General features: G+C 44.5%; 1 protein-coding gene across 1 annotated transcript in view; it reads left to right on the forward strand.

Annotated features, from left to right (window-relative positions):
* Window positions 1-19,988, forward strand: part of Camsap2 (calmodulin regulated spectrin associated protein family member 2) — a 59,066-nt gene that overhangs the window by 16,466 nt on the left and 22,612 nt on the right. The window contains exons 3-4 of the mRNA XM_051183208.1: window positions 15,291-15,452; window positions 19,111-19,194. Coding sequence (XP_051039165.1) covers window positions 15,291-15,452; window positions 19,111-19,194 — 246 coding nt within the window. The remainder of the gene's footprint in view (window positions 1-15,290; window positions 15,453-19,110; window positions 19,195-19,988) is intronic.

Here is a 19,988-nt window from a genome sequence, read left to right on the forward strand (position 1 = left end):
GAACTTGCTGACACTTTTGGATGTTTAATATTCAAAGACTAAATAACATACTGTATCCCTCTATTTCCAGCTCTGACTTCTAATTGTTGGCTGTTAAAACTTCCGACTAGACTACATCAGCTTAGCCCTTTGTATTGCTTCAATCACTGACCTGTGTTGTAACTGTACGTGCTTTCAGTTTTTGTCAGAATTCAAAGTTTTTCAGTTGTTGTAACTTTTTTATTGTTATTCTTGTAATATTATATTAATCTTTCAACATATCTACTAGTAAAATTTTGTTAAGGAACTTTTCAAATGTAAAGTAAGAGTGATTTAAATTACCAATTGCTTCTTCGTCTTGCTTTTTAAGAGATGCCGTGTAACGTTTTTACTCGCCGTGAATGTATTGCTAGCGCTTCGCAGTTCTGAATGAGCTCAGTGGTTTTAACAGACTATTTCTGTGGTCTGCCTCACAGCTCTGGAGTCAGGGTGACTGCAACAGCAGCACAAGCATCGCCTCGGCTTTTTAAGACATAATACTCTCCCTGACTCTTTTTTAAAATGTACATCGTTTTGTGTATGTGAGTATTTTTCCCACATGCATGTGTGTGCACCATACTCATGCCTGGTGCCCACAAAGGCCAGAAGACGGCATTGGGTCCCTTGGAACTGGAGTTAGAGGTGACTTCAGCCTGCATGCAGGTCCTGGGAACCCTGGCTCTCTGTAACAGTGGCAAGTGCTCACAATAGATGGGCTAGCTCTTCGGCCCCTTGATTCTTTTTAATCACAGTCTAGGAGAGTATAATATTTAATATTTAAAGAACTAATTTAAATGATATGTTTCCCCCGTTTTTGACTCTGCCTTCTAATCGTTGACGTTAGAACTTCTCACCAGAATACACCAACTTCCCCTTCAATTGTATATTTTGTGAGAGTTTTTTTTTTTTTTTTTTTTTTTTTTTGACAAAATGTTTTCAGTTTCTTCTGGGAAGTGAGATTAAAATGACATGAGAAGGGTGAATGGAACTTTCCTTGTTACTTGATGTATTGCTCTATTGGTAACGTGTGTGTATATAATTACCGTCAGCCTTGATTCTGCATCAGTAGGTCAGCCACGCTGGAATTGAAGCTGCTTAAGGAAACCGAACCAAACCAAACCTGTCCGTAGTGAACAGCTTTGTCCTGGCCGTGACCTCGGCAGTATGCTTTAACACTGTACTGGGTTGTACTGGTGATGCGGAGCGGGTTTTATACAGAATACTCCATAGAGGAGACTTGGGGTCTCCTGGGAAGTCTTGGAACATGTGCCAGGACATCAAGGGATGACTTGTCAGTGTTTAAAGCAAACATTTCTGAGGATCGACAAGAATACATAGTTATACCAAGTTTTTGACTGGTAGTTAACCTGAGAAATAGTTGCATATATGAAAATTACAAATGAACATTTCTCAAGTAGAAGAAGTATATTCTAGGAAAATCTTATCTATCAAAATTCCAGAATAAATGCTGGTCTCTAAGATGACATGAAAACGTACCCAAACGCTAAGTAAGGTAGATTGAGAATACAGAAAAGTTTCTTTTTTTCTTTTTCTTTTGGGTTTTTGAGACAGGGTTTCCCTGTGTAGCTTTGTAGGCCAGGCTGGCCTCGAACTCACAAAGATCCACCTGCCTCTGCCTCCCGAGTGCTGGGTCTAAAGGCGTGCACCACCACCACCTGGCTACAGAAAAGTTTTGATTGTTCTTTAGTGAAATACAATTTCATGGGAAATGAAGTGCTGCTCAGTGTCGTATAATTTCAAAGCATGAACTCAGGAAGCATTAAGATTAAAACATCCCAATATCTGTGTGGGAGCTCAGAATATACCGTGAGGTGTGTGCCAGCACAGCTGGGTATCAGTGGTGGCATCCGTGCTGGAGTACAGATGTGGGTGTGTGCCAGCACAGCTGGGTATCAGTGGTGGCATCAAGTCTAGGTTTTTGCACGCTGGGCAAGCATTCTCCTCACTGAGCCACATTCCCAGCCCCCAGGTTTTATATTGAAATCTTTCCTTCCAATGTTTACTTAACTGTGATTGAAGTGGAATGATGCGTCACTGGAAAGTAAGGCATCAAATGTCCTCTGGTGATGGAGGCCTTATTTGTCTACTTGTTAATATTTAGAATGTTTTCAGTGACAGGGTGGGCAGTCTTGCTACACAGACCAAATTGATCTTAAACTCAGCAATTCTCCTGCCTCAGCCTTTTGAGTTGCGAAATTACAGCTGTATACCATTGTCTGGCTATGAAATATATATGCACACACACACACCACACACGCACACGTATATATCCCATAATATATAATTCATGTAACGTATAATTAAAGCTAAATAGTTGTGGTCCACCCATGCTACTTACTGTACTACACTGTTTTATTACGCCACCAAGGCAGGGTTAGTGAAGTTATAGTTAGAACACAGAAGGACACTGGAAATAATTTTTTGCCCTCAGAAAAGGTATTTATGTAAAGAAGTGTTATCTTTTATCGTGTTTTATGCTGTGCACTCACTGACCACTGAGAGGACATCTTCACTTTCATAATGAATTTATTTAGTGAGGGAAACGCTGGGGTGAGCCCCGCAGTCAGGACGCAGGGAATGTGTGCTCTGAACTGTCCGTTTAAGCCGTAGACGCTAACCACAAGGTAAATAGGAATCTCTGCTTGGTCCTAGGGAAAGCGGCGTAGGACAGGTTGACTGACAAGACGGGGAAGAAAGGGTGGAGTGAGCATGGTTGCTGAATTGACCGAATCGTTTGACCCAAGTTTGTCATACTGTGTATCACAAATCGAAATGTAACTACATACAAGTATAAATGTCACTCAAGGTCAGAAGAGATGGGAGCTGAAACTAGGGATTTTAACTTTATTTCTGAGTGACAAGGCCATAGAATAAACGGTCGCAGTGGTCTCCATATTCCAGCTGTTTGTCCTGTTTTGCTACTGTGTGTGTGTGTTTCTGCCTCTGCTTGAAGCAGTGCTTTGTGAAGAACGTTGTCAGGTTAGATGGTGGTCCTGTTCTTAGGGCTCTGATTTCCATGCATCTGCTTTTCTGCTCTCAGATGGCCTGGTAGTCCTCTTGGCGTGTTTAGTGTAGTGTGCACACACCCAAGCTCATGTGCTCTTAGCTGCTGTGCTCTCCCGATGAAGACTCGGGCTTTGAGCAAGTGACGGCAGACTCACAAGCAAGGACAGGGCTGTGGTGAAGGCAGGCTCCTGACCATCTCTGCCCTCGTGGTAAATTCTGCGCTGTTCTGAGTAGCCGAGTGGTATTTTATTCTTTGCTGAGGTAATAACAGGGCATGGGGAGACAGAAGGAGTAGATGGGGAATGCTACTGGAACCCTGTGTCCTTGGCTTTATTATTGTATTTTACTATACTGAAAGAGACCCTAAGCCCCGTCCTACTCTTACCCAGGTTGCCCTTTTGTTTTGTTTTTTAGTGTGTGTGTCTGTGTGTGTCTGTCTGTCTGTCTGTCTATGGCAGAGGAAGGTGGAGGGATATGAGAATGGATACTCTGGAGGTCACAGGATAACTCTGGAGCGCTCTTCTCCCACCATTATGTGGGTTCTCGAGCTGACCCAGGGCGTCGGGTTTGCGAGGCAGGCACGAAACCCGTCCAACCATCTTGCCAGCCCTCAAGCCCCACGTTCTGAGAGGTGTGAAGGAATTCCTTGGACAGGGAAATGACGGGTGTGATGTTGGTAACGTGAGTGTAACGTGAGTGAGAATGTAAGGCAGTGTTTAGCTGTAGCTTAAGCCTAGGGTGCACATTGGGAGATGACAGGAAATGGCGCCTCAGCATAGATGGGGGCAGCGTCTGAACGCCTTAGGCTGTGACAGATGTTTTCTCCTGGAAGGGAGGGAGAGTCACACAGACGAGGTTAGACCCCCACGGAGAGGGCTGTGTTTCAGAAAGCCACTTTGGCAGGAGATTAAAACTGCTGGACTGGAGAGTAGTTTCTTAAGATCTGTGAAAGCCAGGTGAATGTGTGACTTCTCAGAGTTGGGGAATAAAGAGGAGCGATTGCAAACAGGGCTAGGGGAAAATTTCAGCCAACGCACCACACCTCTCATTAGTTAGTTGGTAGCTAGCCTAGGCTCAGTGACCCCCATCTTCAAATTAACATTTGGCCTCCACGTGAGGCCAAAGGGGTCACAGGCACACAGACAGACACACAGACACATGGGGGAAGGGAACAGAAGCTAAGAATGAAGAGTAGCTCAACCCTGAGAGGGTCCAGAATGGGTAAAAGTAGTCTGGTAGCCCTGTCTGTATTTATTGCCTGGCTAGGTCCAGCATGCGGAAGGACATCCCCACCAGATTCTCTCTCTCTGTCTCTGTCTCTGTCTCTCTCTCTCTCTCTGTCTCTCTCTCTCTCCCTCTGTAGGTGTAGGGCTGTGTGTGTGTGTGTGTGTGTGTGTGTGTGTGTGTGTGTGTGTGTGTAGCTCTGGCTGTTTTAGAACTAGCTCTGTAGACCAGGCTGGCCCCAGACCAGGGTAACTCTTATAAAAGAAACCGTAATTGGTGCCGGCCTAGAGTCCAGAGGTTTAGCCCAGCTGTCGTGGCAGGAAGCATGGGGGGGGGTGCACAGGTAGGCATGTGCTGGAGGGCGAGCCCAGGATGCTCCATCTGGATCAGCTGAGAGAGAGACAGAGACAGAGACAGAGAGAGCGCACGCCACAGGGCCTGGCTTGAGCTTCTGAGACCTGAAAGCCCACCCCTAAGGACCCACCTCCTCCAGTAAGGGCCACACCCACTCATCGAGGCCACACGTCCCAATCCTTCCTAATAGTGCCACCCCCTGTGAGCCTGTGGGGCCGTTTTCCGCTCACCACAGCTCCCTGTATTACAGTGCTTATGAAGTCCGGACATGGCTAGTTCTGTGGGTATCATGGCTGTTCTTGTCCTCTTTCACACAAAGCGCTCGGAAGACAATTAGGAGACAGCCACAATGGCATCACAGTCTCATTACCAGTATTTATGATAAAACTAATGCTGGCAGTCACATTTCCATGCACAGCCAGCTGGAAGAAACTGACTGACAAACTTTCAGGGGTTTTTGAGGGTTCACTGAAGCTTTTGCTGGTGGTTATTTTTATATAATAAAATATATTTCAGTGTGCTTTGGTAACTTGTTTTAGATTTTGAGGTTTGAGGCACAATTTTTGGCTTAGAAGTAAGTATTCTTGGAAAACTTTCAAATTTTGAAAACTATAAAACACAGACATTTAGAAATGCAACATATGTGACTGCGTAAGCTACAGTAGGCATGTCATCTTGTACAAGGAGAGAACGTGGCCGTTATTTTACATTGTGGGTACAGGGAGTGAGCAGCAATTAGCTGAACAGTGCTGGACGAGCCTGAGCTGCTGTGTGTGAGCTGCCATAAAAATAGACTTGCCCAGCTCACAGTGGATAGGACTTCTGAAAACACACACTTAAGCCCTGATTTGTAGAATGTAATCTACTTGCGTGGACTTTTAATAATGCCCCTGATTCATGGTCTCGGTGGTTACTTTTCCCTGTTTATATGTCCCATTGGCTCATTGGAATCCATTAGTTCCTTAAAGCATTAATTAACAACATTTTAAGTCTAAAGAGTGTCTTTAGATTTTATTTATTACGTAATAAGCTGTCATGACTGCAAGCATACAACCGAACAGTGATTGTAAACCTATATAGAGAAAAGTTTAGATTACTCCGAGGTATACATTTCATTTGATACTTTGTGGTAAGAAAACTTGTTCTTAACTGACACTAGTGCCTATACATATGGATGGGGCAAGTATGTAGTTCAGTATGTAGATGCGGTGTATGATGACAGGCTCAGGGTAACTGTACCTGTGGCTCCAGACATTCACTGTTCCCTTCGTTACCAGCTTCCTTTTTCTTTTTCTTTTTCTTTTTTTTTCTTTGTGTGTGTGTGTGGGGGGGGGGGCGGTGTTTGTAGTGCGCATGCATTCGTGTTCATATCTGTAGGTGTGTGAGCACACTGTGGGTGGGTTATACAAGAGTATGGCGTGTGTGTGTGTGTGTGTGGAGGCCTGTTGTGGTTGTTGGGAATTGCCACCCTTCTGCTGTCTTCAATACAGCAGATCTCTCAGCTAAACCCAGAGCTCTCTGGTAGGGCTGGTCCCGCTGGAATGTTTGCTCTGGGGATCCCTTGTCCCAAAACTGAAATTATAGACATGACTCTACACTCATCTGTCATCTCTCTGGGTTCTTGTGACCCAAACTCCATTAAGAACCTAACCAGCCCCTCATCCCTCTGCTAGCCGTTTTAAAATATTTTATTAATTGTTACCAGTTGTCCCGCTATACTGTACAGCGTGAGAACCTCTTCTCTCCCACATGAGCCTCCAGACCGCAGAGATCTCCCCACTTCCCCGGTGCCCACTTTTTCCTGGGCTCTGATAGCCTACGCTTTTATTTTTACTTTTCGGAGAGACGAGGATGATAGCCCAGGCCAGTGCTAACCTGTATTATTTTATGCAGAGTCTTGCAGTCTGTAACGCAAGCTGCTCGACTTTGTCGGTCAAAGTTATAACATTTTCTTTACGTTTCCACATACACTTTAGATCAGCTCCCCACCTTTACGCTAAAGGAAAGCCAACAAAGACTAGCACTGTCTGCAGGAGGTTTGAAGATGTCCTTTCTTTTTGTGGTTGGCTGAGAAGTTTGTTTGTGTATGCTAAATCATGAATAGGTGTTGTTTCTTTCATTAAGATAATCACATGACCTTCCTCCTTTATCTTGGTGATATGTGAATTAAGAGTTTTTCAAATATCAAGACTCTTAAAGGTTACCTCTGCTGGTCCTGACATATTAGCCCAGCCTCCATACACACACACATGCACACACAGACATCGCTCGCTTGGTGGGAATGTGTATGTGTGAGAGGGGTTTCAGTGCCCCTTTGCGGGTCTTCCGTGACAGTTTAGTTACATATGTTTACGAGATCTCTCAACTTTATCCCTTCCTCCCTCCTCCCTTCATTTCCTTTCACGAAAAACGACTCGATACGCATCTGACAGGTTTCACGTTGTTTCCTTCCTTTGGGGAGATTTTCTCTGAAAGCATCACCGGCCAGTCGTCCTACAGCCAGCCTCGGTGATGAGAAGGTCTAGTTTGGGTGTCAAAGCCCCATTTGATTGCGTTAAGAAGCAGGAGGGTTTGAAGGTTGTATTTTCAGACTGGTCCAGTGTTTATCCGTTTTCACAGACTTTCGCTGTCACCCCCAAGCATTGTTTTGTTAGTTTTGCTTCTGCAGACGTTTGACGGCAGACTTTTAAGGGAAACTAAAGACTAGTAAGGACATAGCAAAGCAACTTGCATAATGACTGTGGGTCATGGATCTGGGTATAAGGGCAAGTAGGTGAGCCCTGCTTTTTCTCTTTAGCCTGTATTCTTTTTTTTTTTTTTTTTTTTTTTTTAATGCAGTTGGGTTTCGGTTCCCTAGAGAAACGTATTCAGGGACACAGATATTTTCTTATTTAACCAATATGTAGTCTAGAACAGCCTCATCTTCCAGTACCCATGCCTGTATGGTATTGGAATGTTTAAAATAGAGAGAGAGAGATCATCTGTATGGTTTGAACAAATAGTTAGGTTACAGATGATGCTAAAGTTACCTGGTGAACTGGAGGATTCCAGAGTTCTGGAGAGCTGCTCACGGTAGCTGTTGGTTGCGAAACAAGTGTTCACGGGTATCTCGTATAACCCTTACTGTGCGTTTGATTGTATGAATACAATCAGCTGGGCGACAGAAGGAGGGTTTTTAATGAAACCGTGATGAGAGCCTAGTGCTTGGCGAGAATATTCAGTTATTTGCATCGCATACACTTTAAGATGCCTCACACCAGGGCCATCACACTGTTGGATTTTCATGTAATCTTTCATACATCCGCATACGTGAAAAGTCCACGGCATGACTTGAGAGCATGTTGTCACATGTGTTTCCATAGGTGAATGAGATTTTTCACCTGTAAACCGCCCAAGGTCAGAGAGACCTGACTCAGAGCCAGAAGTGTGTGGACACACATTGGAGCTACTTATTAATTAAAAAAGAGGACACAAGGGATTGGGTCAGGGATCCAAGAGGCTGGATCAGGGAGCAGTTGGGGGTAAATATGATCAAAATACATCGTGTGAAATTCTGAAAGAATTAGTAAAAATGTTAATCTAAAAAGGACATTTCAAAACTTCAACTGTGAGGAAGTTAGCTAAGATTGTTTTAAAGTACTTTATCAAAGTGGCTTTATAGACCTTTGTGAAAAAATAGTTTGAATGGGCCCCTAGAGGCCCATGTGTTAAAAAGTTGATCCCCAAGGGGCTACTGTTGTTTCCAGGTCCTTGGAGCGCGTCCTTCAAAGGAATGGCGTAACTGCGCCTTCCCCCTCTTTGACCCTCCTGCCATGAGGGGGAGCCATTTTGTTCTGTCACAACTCCAGTCATGGCTTGCTGCTGGTTCCCAGGCCAGAGTTCCCAGGTGGACTAAAGCCTTCCAAACCGTGGACCCGAGGAGGCCTTTGTGCTTAGGGGTTTATTGTCTCGGGTGTTTGTTACGGTAATGGTGAACTAGCACAGTAGCCCTTCATTTCCTCAGAGTGGTCATTAGAAGACTTTGGATGTGGCACAAACCTGTGATCCTAGAACTCAGGAGGCCGAGGGATGAGTGTCCTAAGTTCCAGGCCAGCCTGGGGTACAAGCAAGACTGTCCCACAAAGCAAAACAAAAAAGACTTGAAGACAAGGAAGATTTTTTTTTTTCCCTTAAGGTTTTTAAGATGGAAAATAAACAAAACCTAGTAAAATTAACACAGAACTCAAGAACTTACCTCAGCAAACTACAAATGTTTGTATTCCTAGGCTCCGGCCAAAGGGAAAGACAGACCTTTTTCAGGATAGCTTCTCTGTGGGAAACCCTGTAGCCCAGGTGGGTAGTGTGGGTTTCCTACCTGATAGAAAGGCACTCAGTTTAATTAAACACTGGAGTGTCTATGCTGAGAAGAGGCCGCCTGCCGGGAACCGTGAGAGCTGAGAACCCCATCCAGAGCCTGCTCACCTTCTCCCGAGAAAGCACCTGTGAGCGTCACAGCTGAGTCTCCCGCCTTTCCTCCAGTGGTTTTCCGTGGCCCTACCCCTAGCTCTACCCCTAGCTTGGCCAAACTCTCGAGTGTACCCTCTCCTTTGCAGTATCAGGTCCTGATCTCGTGGGAAGGAGGGAAGGTGGGTGGTGGTTAGCGTGATACAAACCTGCTCCAGCCTTTTGTGACCGCCATGGAGCCTCGGGCTGGCCTCAAGGCATCTGATGTCATCCTGCCTCAGCCACCCAGGGCTAGCTTTGTATGTACCCCCTGCCCTGCTTACATCTTTTTTTTTTGGGGGGGGGGCAGGGAGCTCTGTATTTCCTCCTTCCTATTCTGGGACAATGGAGCCATTCTACTAAAGGACAGACTCTTCTCCCATGTGAAATTTCTCTTTTAAAAATGCCTCTTTAAAAATCTCTTAATTAAAACACACTCAGAACTTCCTTTGGGTCACTCTCTTCCACTTACTTAGAATTCCCATTAGAAACTCAGTTTACTTGTTTACGTTAGAATTACACGTATTAGAGTTTAAGTCAGGAACCTTAATTTCCACCGAAGGAAACAACCTGAGTAATTGAACAGATGTTTTATAACTCATATAAAAATGCACTTTTTGGAGAGTGGTTTTTCAGTGTGGGTCAGGACATTTTATTTGTAGATCCCAAGCTTGTCTTTTCTGCTTTAAACATTTTCACTACCATTTGAGGTTAAATATATTCCAAGTGGCAACCCTGTACGATAAAGTGAAGTATTAATTACTAACTTGGGGTTAACTCTTTAACAAACATCCCAATGTGTCCGTGTTGTGTGTGCCATTTCAGTAGGAAGACTCAAGTACTTCCTGTGTAAATCTTAGTTCCCTCCTCTGCCCTGCGGAAGAAACTTCCGTTTCCGTGGGGCTGAGGCCAGCGTTCATGTTAGGAATTTTTCTTAGTTATGTCTCTGACTCTGTTACAGGAATTATAAAAGCTATATAGCCTCTGAATCTCTTTCATTTGAGGCCAGTACACTTCCTACAACACTTGGAAATGTGTGTGTTGTGTGTGTGTGTGTGTGTGTGTGTGTGTGTGTGTGTGTGACAAGTCGGGGTGTGGGTGGGTAAATGTACCCATGAGTGCAGGTCTGGAAACACACCAGAGCAGGGCACGCTGCCTTATTCCCTAGAGGCACGGTCTTCACTGTCCCAGACAGGACCTTCGTGTCTCCAGCCTCCCAGCCGTGGGGTTCTGGGTGTACGGTCATGTCTAGCTTTTTATGTGGGTGCTGTGGGTTCTAATTCAGGCCCCTCTGCTTGCACAGCAAGAGCCCTTACCCACTGAGCTGTCTCCAGCTCCGAAGCTCATTTCTTTAGCCTTCATTTGCCACACATAATGTGTACCGTATTTTTGCCTAGACTCTCCTATTGGAGATGACAAAACACACTCCTGGTAATAGCGATACAGAGCCGCCTGTTGGACTTTGGATGGCACTTCAGATTTCACCAGAGCCCGACATCCATTCCTTTTTATTAAAATGTGTGTGGGGCTCTCCGGGTTTTGATTTTTTGTTTTTCCTGACCAGTATTTTCGCTCTTGCTCCCCAGTACTATATTTCGCCCTGCCACCTAGTGGCCTCAATAGGCACAGTTGCTTCCAGTGTAGTGCAGGGAGTGTAGGTTGGCATTAAGCCTGCAAGAACGACGTGTGATTGTTTGTGTTCTGCCTTCTTTTCCTGAGCGCTGTGTAACCCTGAATCCGTTACACAGTTTTTCTTGTGTTAATTAGACATAATAGTGCCCACCTCAGAGGTTAGATATTAAAGGAGCTTTCTGCAGATTCCGGAAACGGTACGTACTGAGGACTTCACACGGCGAGAGCGCAGGGAGCAGGTAACTAACAGGAAGAAGCGGAACAGTGCCGGCATCAGACTGCACTAACTGCCGTCAATCTGATGTTAGTGTGTTTAGGTAGCAAGTTACATTCCTTTACCTGAGGCCATAAAAGCTCCACCTTTGTCCTTGAGGTTTTTAAATGTTTACCTTTTCTAGGTCTGTTATGTGTATACTCTGTGTTATATATGATTATTACCTTACCTCTGTCTCCTAAAGGGAAAGCTGGGAAGAGACTGAGACATGAGTTCCTATAAGTGAGCGCCACATGGGAGTAGCTACATAATAGTCTTAGTTTCTTCTGTCAGGGAACTGAGCTGTCTTAAAGCTACTTTAGTACTGATACTTACTGTTTACTATCCCAATTCTTGAAGTAAACTGTAGGTTTAATGTGTGTCTTTGCATGCTGTGTATAACAAGGCACTTTCTAAGTTTAACTTTTATTCATTGCTTTTTATTTCCTGTTTCATACATAAGACATGTTAATATAGAGAGAATGTTGCATGTTGATTTTTTTTACTAATTATATTGTATACATTTTACATACTGTACTGTAGCCACATCTATCCTAAATTACCATCGTAGAATCTTTATATTTCTCTTTTGATGTAAAATACTAAAATTTCTTTCCGCACGCGTGGTGGGGGGCGGTGCACACACACACACACACACACACACACACACACACACACACACGCCAGTGGAAGGCAGAAAGGGGTATTGGATCCTTTGGTGCTGGAGTTACAGACAGTTGTGAGCTACCTGACGTGTGCTGGACCTGAACTCTATTCTTCTTCAATAGCAGCTCTCCAGGCCAAGTCATTTTAATGTCTATAACCCTTTCCCGTCGTATCTGTAGGACAAACAGCCAAGAGAGATGTTAAGATATATTAATTGTCTAGTGGCTCCTTAAGAGTTTCCCACATTGTTGTCCTTATGGTTTTAATGCTCAACTAAGAAATTTCACCCATGGTACCTTGTCTGGGGACAAGAAAAATGGTGGTCCCTGTGCTTTCTGGAGCAGGGTTTCTTAAACATTTTTGGCTTCTGATCCTTTTCACCTGAGATTTTTTTTTTTTTTTTTAATGAACCTGGGTTTGTAAAATAGGTACACAAGTCAAATATTTACCAGTAGCACATCACAATTTATTCTTAAAGCTATTCTTACATATAAATATTTACTATTTACTAAAGGGAAGGTGAATTTGCACTAAGAAGATGGATGTGTTTATTTCTACATAAAGAATCTAATCTTGGCTGAATATTTGACACTGCAGGACTGGAAAATCTTCAGTTTGTCAGAGTTGAGCAGGAGTGTGTATATTTGAGCAGGTGTGTGTATATGCATATGCACACACATGCATGTGTGTGTACATGTTGCATGTGATCCAGAGGTCAGCATTCTGTGTCGCCTTCTGTCCATGTCCACTTTATTTTTCTTGATACAGGGTCTCACTGAGCCTGGAGCTTGTTGATTAAGTAGAGACTGCCAGGCCTTTCTTAAAGAGACAGAGTCTCATTGTTGCACAGAACGGTCTTAAATTCCTGGGCTCAAGCAGTCGTCCTATCCTAGCTTCAAATAGCTGAGATTGTAGGCATGTGCCACTGTGAGCTGCTAAACTGTAAACTAAATAAATAAGTTGGTGTGCTGTCTAACATAAAAATGAGAGTTTTGTTACCGCCAGCATGAAGCTTTCTGTTTCACACAAAGCACTGACTTCCTCTTAACACCATGAAATGTCCTAATAGAGTCCACTCACTTCCTCAGCCTCCAGCAGAAAGCCTGCTCTTAAGTTTATGTAGCAGACAAGAGCTAGCTCATTCCTTCCTGTCTCCCTCCTCCCATAGATGTAGTGTGCCCTCAAGAAGCAGAGTTTTGTAGGTAGGTGGCTGTATAGAGAAGTAAGGGAAGTGAGTAGTTTTTATCCCTGATCGTTCTTTTGTTTTAATTTGCTTCTTCACTTTAACATGCCAACCACAGCTCCCCCTCCCTCCCCTCCTCCACCTCGCCTCTCCCCCCACTCCCCACCCACTCCTCAGTGAGAGTATAAGGCCTCCCTTGGGGAGCCAGGTACACCTGGTATATCAGGTTGAGGCAGGACCAAGCCCCTCCCCCTGCACCAAGGCTGAGCAAGATATCCCACCATAGGGAATGCCAAATTGGTGCACCAGGGATAAATCCTGGCCCTACTGCCGGGGCCTCACAAACAGACCAAGCCACACATCTGTCACCACATTCAGGGGTGTTCTGCCCCCATGCAGGCTCCCAGCTGTCAAGTTCACCGGCCCTGAGCTCCCACGAGCTGGGGCCAGCTGTGTGTGGGTCTCCCTGCTTGCTCTTTGCCGATATCACTGAAGCTGTTTGACACCTGTGCTCGGTCCCTGCTTGATGACGGCAGAACGTAACTCAAGCGTACCTGTAGTCTGTGGGAACCTGCTGTTTAGAGGATGAACGAGGCATCTGATTGGAAAGGGCAAAGGAAAAGGTTTACACTGAGAGGCCCATGCAAGGCTGTGTCGTCAGCCTTAAAGGAGGAGCTTAGGAACTTAAGGCACAGAAGCTTGAAAAGGGCTGGCGGACTTAAAGGAGAGGGGAGCTCTGCGTTGCTGCTTTTGCAGATGATGTGTAGGGTGAAGAAGGGGGTAGGAAGCCTACAGTGAGAGGTGCAAGCCAGATAATAGAACAGCTTTATCTCAGTAAGCAGCTTTTGTGTGGTGTCGTTCCTGAGGGTCTGTGAACATCTACTCACTCCGGACAGGGAGCCAACAACATACAGCTGTAAGGGTACCACCAAAGTCCAGCTAGTGAACACGTGTGTTTTATTGGGGTTACTACCAGGAATATGGGTGAAGGGTTACTTATAGGAGCTGGAACCCACTGCACAGCCTACAGGCAGCTCAGCTGGTCTCAAAGTGTCTGCCGCAATCCTTATAGCTTAATGTGGTCTGGGGAACAGCAGCCTAATAAATTTGGCAAGTTTCAGGGACTTCCTGAAGCTGATGAGTTGTTTACTTCCCCAATCTTCCTCTCTCCTTAGAACAGACATCCTGTTGCTTAATTCCCCCTTTTAACATCAGTCTTGAGGAGCTTCCCTCCAAGAGGGAAGGCCTTAGTCTCCAAGAAAATAACTACATACATATTTAAAATTCAAGTGGATTTAGTATATTGGGGAAAATAAGAGGGCAGTATCTCTAAACTCGAGAGCCATACAAGAAAGCACCCAGAATGACAGGTTTTACTAAGAAAGGCGAGGAAATAGTATTTGCTGTCCACACAGGAGAGAGAGAGGACTATCGATGCACCCAGTGTATGAGGAGCTTTCTACAAGTCAATGAGAAAACTGTTCCAAAGAAGAAACAGGCAAAGGATCTTAATGGGCAGTTTCTGAAGAAGAAACGCAAACCGTTGCTAACCACATAAAAGCAAACCAGAGGCAAACAAGTGTGAGATTTTTAACCTTTATATAGACGAAAAAAGTAAATATAAAAGAATGTAGAAATTGGCATTCTTGGTGGGATGTAAGACTGGCATAAATAACTTTCCTGGTTATCAAAGCTTAAACTGTAGTTACTTTCGGACCCAGGAGCTCCCACGGGAAGTAATTATCCCCTAGAGGACAGTGTTACCGCACTATTTGTAATGCCAAAAATAGTAGACGATGTGAACATTCTATGTAAGTAGTATATGTTAATTTTTTGTAAGAATACATACCAGTTGAAGGCATCACTGGGAAGCAGAAGTTGAAGATCGGCCCATTAATATACTTTTGTGATTTTTTTTTTTGTATTTTTTTTAACTGCCATATAACAGATTCATATATTACCCAAAGCAAAAGAAAAACTCCGAGGAAATACTACAAGTCCTGTGCCATAGGAATTAGATGAAGGAGAATTTGGAGGCAAGAAAATCAGTTAAAGATTTTGTTGTTTATTCAGAAGTAAAACTTTGTAACCTAAATTGAGGGTGTGCCAGTATTAAAGAAGAGCAGGAGGGGATATATAAAGGGGATATAAAGTTCTACTGTGGGTCTGAAAAATGAGGGTCAGCACCAGTGGAGATTCTGGGCTTTGTAAACTACATTGCAAATGGTGGGCGGGCGATTCTAATGTTGGAGAAGGGGCTTGAGTAGTAGAGAGCATTTTCACGTGTTTGAATAATAAAAGTAGTGTACTATCAGCTCATGTTAGCCTGCTTTGTGCTTTCTTAACGCGTCTGTCCTGGCTTTATTACTGTTTTTAAGAAAATGCTAGTACTGTACAATAAAGCGATTTCCAAGTGTAATTTTGAAACTGTTTGTGCTTTTCTATTTTCAGAGTGCACATCTGGCCATGATTGACACTCTAATGATGGCTTACACTGTAGAGATGGTCAGCGTAGAAAAAGTAATTGCATGTGCTCAACAGTATTCAGCTTTTTTTCAAGCTACAGATCTGCCCTATGATATTGAGGATGCTGTCATGTACTGGATAAATAAGGTAGGTAGGCTTGTGGTCAATTGGGAATGGGTCTACTAGCAGAAAAACTGAAGTCTTCAGTTGCTCGTTTCTCCTGTGTGACTTTTTTGTTTTGAATCAAAGTGCAAGCTTAAGTTGTGCAGTTTGCTTAAGACATTTTATCTTAAAACGTATAAAGCTGAGCACGGTGGCTCAGATCTGTGTTCTTGGCACCTGTGAGGCTGGAAGCCAGTGTTGAGACGAGGCCTGACTGACAAAGCTTGCAGAGGGCCCCTTTCCTCTGTCTCTGGGGTCACAGGCTTGCGTGCCACATCCCATTGCAGAGAAAATTCAACCCCGTTTGTGGGATGGGCAGCGAGGTGTCCTTACTCAAATCTTGCAGAAGTCACCCCACTATTGTGCTGGGGTTAATTTGTGGCTTTATATCCATGTAGTAATATTTGTGTTATGAAACTGGGTTTACCTATGTTGGGAACATACATGTTTAGAAAGTAACATCCTCTTGATGGACTGTCGTTCCTCTAACCAGTATGACGTGACCCTTACCTAATTTTCCCCACCGGTTTTGGTTTGAGATCTGCTTTGTCAGAGACAGTAGCATGTGCTGGAATACCTTATTCCATTCTCCCGCTCAGAGGCAATGCCTGCTTCTTAGAGAGAGAGGTGTGTTTATTGGAGGCTTAATATTCAGAGTTATTGTTGAAAATTATATATTGATTTCCTGCCATTTTGGTCACTTTACAGCATTTTTTTTCTTTCTTCCTCTATTCCTTAGCAATCTTTTAGTATTGTTTAGTTTTCCTGTGGCCTTGCGGATGGATTTGCTTTTCCTTTTAGTCTAAGATTTCTTTAGGTATCTTCTGTAGATCTGCCTTGGCGATCATGAAAGCTTTAAGCTTCCCTTCGGTTGTGGCTAGTAGCTTTGCTGGCGTAGAGCTCTGGATTGGCTGTACTTCTCCTTCAGAACTTGAAATACATCACTCCAAGCCCTGCTGGATTTTAAAGTTCCAGCTGAATGATCTGGTGTCGTCCCCGTGGGCCTCCCCGTCATGTGACCTCTTTCACGGTGCTTTCTTTGTCCTGTGTATTTAGTGTTTTAATTAGAATGTGGCAAAGGAAGGTTCTTTTCCAGTCTTTCTGTTTGGTGCCTGTACTGTGTAGCCTTATGACAGTAGCTAGAGTCACCTGAGAAGGAGAGCCTCATCTGAGAAAATGCCTCCCTGAGGTCAGGCTGCAGGCAGGTGGTCTTTAATTAGTGATTGATGTGGGAGTCCACGTGGGTGGTGTTACCCCTGGGCTGGTGGTCCTGGGTCCTGTAAAAAAGCAGGCTGAGCAGGCCGTGGGGAGCAAGTCAGGAGCAGCATCTCTCCACGGCCTCTGCATCCGCCCTGGCCTCCTTCCGTGATGACGAGTGATGGAAGCAGAATCCATATAAGCCCTCTCCTCCCCAGGCTGCTTTGATCGTGGTGTATCACCTCAGCAAGAATAACCCGGTGACAGCACCCTCTAGTCTCCTATATCTGGTTAGCTCCTCCTAGCCAGCGCTGGCAGATTACCTTTTATGGTTCTTTGAAAATATCTATACCTTTAGAACGTGATGATTTCCTTCTATGCCTTAACCCAAACAATTTGGTTTCAGAGTGTCACATATACCTTAAAATTCTCGCACACCTCCTTGTCCTCTGGGTTGTTCTGCTCCGCTGCTCTGTCTTCAAGCTCAGGCTTTCCCCTGTCCTCCACCCATTCTGTTGCTGTGTGTGTGTGTGTGTGTGTACACGCGCGCGCCTGTGTGTATTTTCTGTGTGTGCCACATGTGTGTCTGGTGACCAAAGGCTCCATCAAGAAGGAAATGTGGGGCCGGCTAGAACTGGAATTTCAGATGGCTGTGAGCCAGCACGCAGTTGCTGGGAAACACACCCAGGTTTTCCGTAGGGACAGCAAGTGCTCTTGACCGCTGCTGGGCCTCAGGTGGTTGAGCTTTGTTGAGTAAATGTTGAGAAGTGAATGTTACTAGAGGGCTGGTTCCACTTTAAACTCGTAACCACCAGCTTCAGGCACACACCAGCCACTCAAGATGGGCACGGAGACGTCCCCACACTTAGAGACTGGCTCATCTTTCCTGGACGTCACAGGCAGGGAACGTTTTCCCTATCTGAGCTGCAGCTGAGTTGCCTGGCCTCATCTTTTCGGGGGAAACCCGTTATATCAGAATTATTTCCTCTGGCTTCCCACGGTCTCCTTTCCCTAGTCCGAATGGAGAATGTACCCTCCCTGTCAGAGAGAGTGCCCCGAAGCTCGTTGCTCTAGAACTTGCCTCACCTTTTTCACCATCCTGCTTAGTTCTGGGATTTCATCTGGGAGCTGGTTAACTGCGTAGGTCTGTGTGGAGCAAGGGCTGAGGGTGTCGGCCGCATCTTCCTGGTGTCCCTCCCTCCCTAGCTGCTTTGAATCATTCCCACTAGGAGCTGTATTCATGTTTCTCCGTCCAAATACAGCCGCATTTATTTCCTTGAACACCCCCAAAAGTGTTACTTTCCTAATTGGTAAGCCTTCTCTGTCTCGTCATTCATACCCTGAAATTGCTCCTCTCGGTCAGTTAGGGTCCCTGTGCTGACAGATCCACTGTGGACTTTTCTATCCTTAAATTAGACTCAGCATCTTTTGAAGTTTCTTTGGAAAATCTGAGGTACTTACTAAGCCCTCCTTTGCTTGATGGACTGCCCTCTACCGGCAGCTTCTTTGTCCTGCGAGCAGGGTCCGTAGGTTCCTTCTCTAGCGTACATAGTGAATGTAAAGCCAACATTTTGAGCCTAAATTGTAAGTAGACCAGTGGTTCTTAACTCTTTGAGGGTTGCATATCAGATGTCTACATTATGGCTCATAATTGGCACAATTACAGTTCTGTGGCATCAACAAAACAGCGGCACAGCTGGGGTTCCCACAGCACTGTATTGAAAGTCCACAGCGTTAGAAAGGGTGTGGCCCCCCACCCTCCCCAGGATGCTCTTCCATTCCTCAGGCCACTGAGATTGCGTTTCTGCTTAAGTCGTAGCCACTCTTCCACGGCTCCTCACACACACACACACACCACCCCTGCCACCCAGAAGCAGGCTCCATCTTCCCACATATGTCAACGTTAGCCGTGTGCACAGGCCAGGCCATTGTCACTCGCTGAGATCCTGCAGGCTGTGTGAAATTGTTGGAGCCCATTGAGTTCGTTCTCTCCCTGAGTCCTTTCCTCTCCCCCCTCCCCTGCCTCTGTTATCTTTAGCAGGGTGTTTACACGCATGCGTAAGTGTGGGTTGAACACAGGCTCTCACGCATGCTGCCAATGCTCTTACCATCGAGCTGCACACACTCCAACCCTGCTTTGTGTGTTTTGAACAGAGTTGATAGTTGTTGTCTCGGATGGGCTTTGTGCGTTGAACACTTAGTAGTACAATACATGTCACAAATGCAGTAAGCTCCTACTAGAACTTTCCAGTTTCTGACAGGCAGTAGGTACTCTAATGTGTACTCTGTTGAGTTTCAAATAGAGTTCCCTGTAAAGTACTATTTTCTAGTTGCAAAAATGATGTTCTATGTGCATGTTATTTTACTTGATATTGGGGATCTAACCATGTCATTTTGGTGCTGTATTTTAATGCAAGTATACATTTTTTTAAAAATTTATTTTAAGGTAAATGAACACTTGAAAGACATAATGGAACAAGAACAGAAATCTAAAGAGCATCACCCAGCTGAAGCTCCAGGAGGTCAAAAGGTACACATTGCGGTGGGGTGTGTGGCTATGACATAGAGATGCCAGAACTATCCTAGAAAATGCAAAGTAAATAGTCACTGACAACTGGTTTGTACTGCGATTAGAAACTTACTGAATTTAAGTTTTAAAGAATAAAAAAATACTACTCTGTATGACACTCTTAGTCAGCAAAATTATTAACCCTTAGATTCCCAGTCACTTCAGCTACATTGCTATTTGCCTTTTGCTCTGCTTACTGGAGTGATTCCCCCCCCCCTTCAGAAAGACTTCTTTTCTTACAGTTGGTCTACTAATATCTAAGACTCTAACCCTTCAATCTTTTGACTTTAATAATATGGATTTATTTTAAAGTACAATGTGTGATTCTGAATCTCTGAAATATAATTATTTGTTCCTAAAATATCCTCAGTATCTTAAAATGTGATTCTGTATGGGGAGAGCGGAGGACACTGGAATTTACATAGCTTTAACTGGTGTTAATTAGCATAAAACACGCGAGGGCTGTGTGTGCAGAGCCCCGGGTCAGAAGCCCCACTGTAGCTTGCTAATCGGATGGTTCTGGAGACTTTTTCTTCACCTCCTGCCTTATCTTTTCTCCCTCTGCTGCTGCCTCTGAAGTCTCCTTCCAAATGGTTTTGGAAACTGGTTCCAGTAAGTTTCTTCCCTCACTACTTCCTGATTTTCTCTCCAGAGTTGTAATGGTATGGGTGGTGTTGTTTATAGCTTTCTGGTACCGTTACTGAGTAGAGAGATTAGGTTTCAATATACTTTCTTCATATAAAATGGAAATGGTG

This window comes from Phodopus roborovskii, unplaced genomic scaffold (assembly GCF_943737965.1).
Source record: "Phodopus roborovskii unplaced genomic scaffold, PHOROB, whole genome shotgun sequence".
NCBI classification, from domain to species: domain Eukaryota; kingdom Metazoa; phylum Chordata; class Mammalia; order Rodentia; family Cricetidae; genus Phodopus; species Phodopus roborovskii.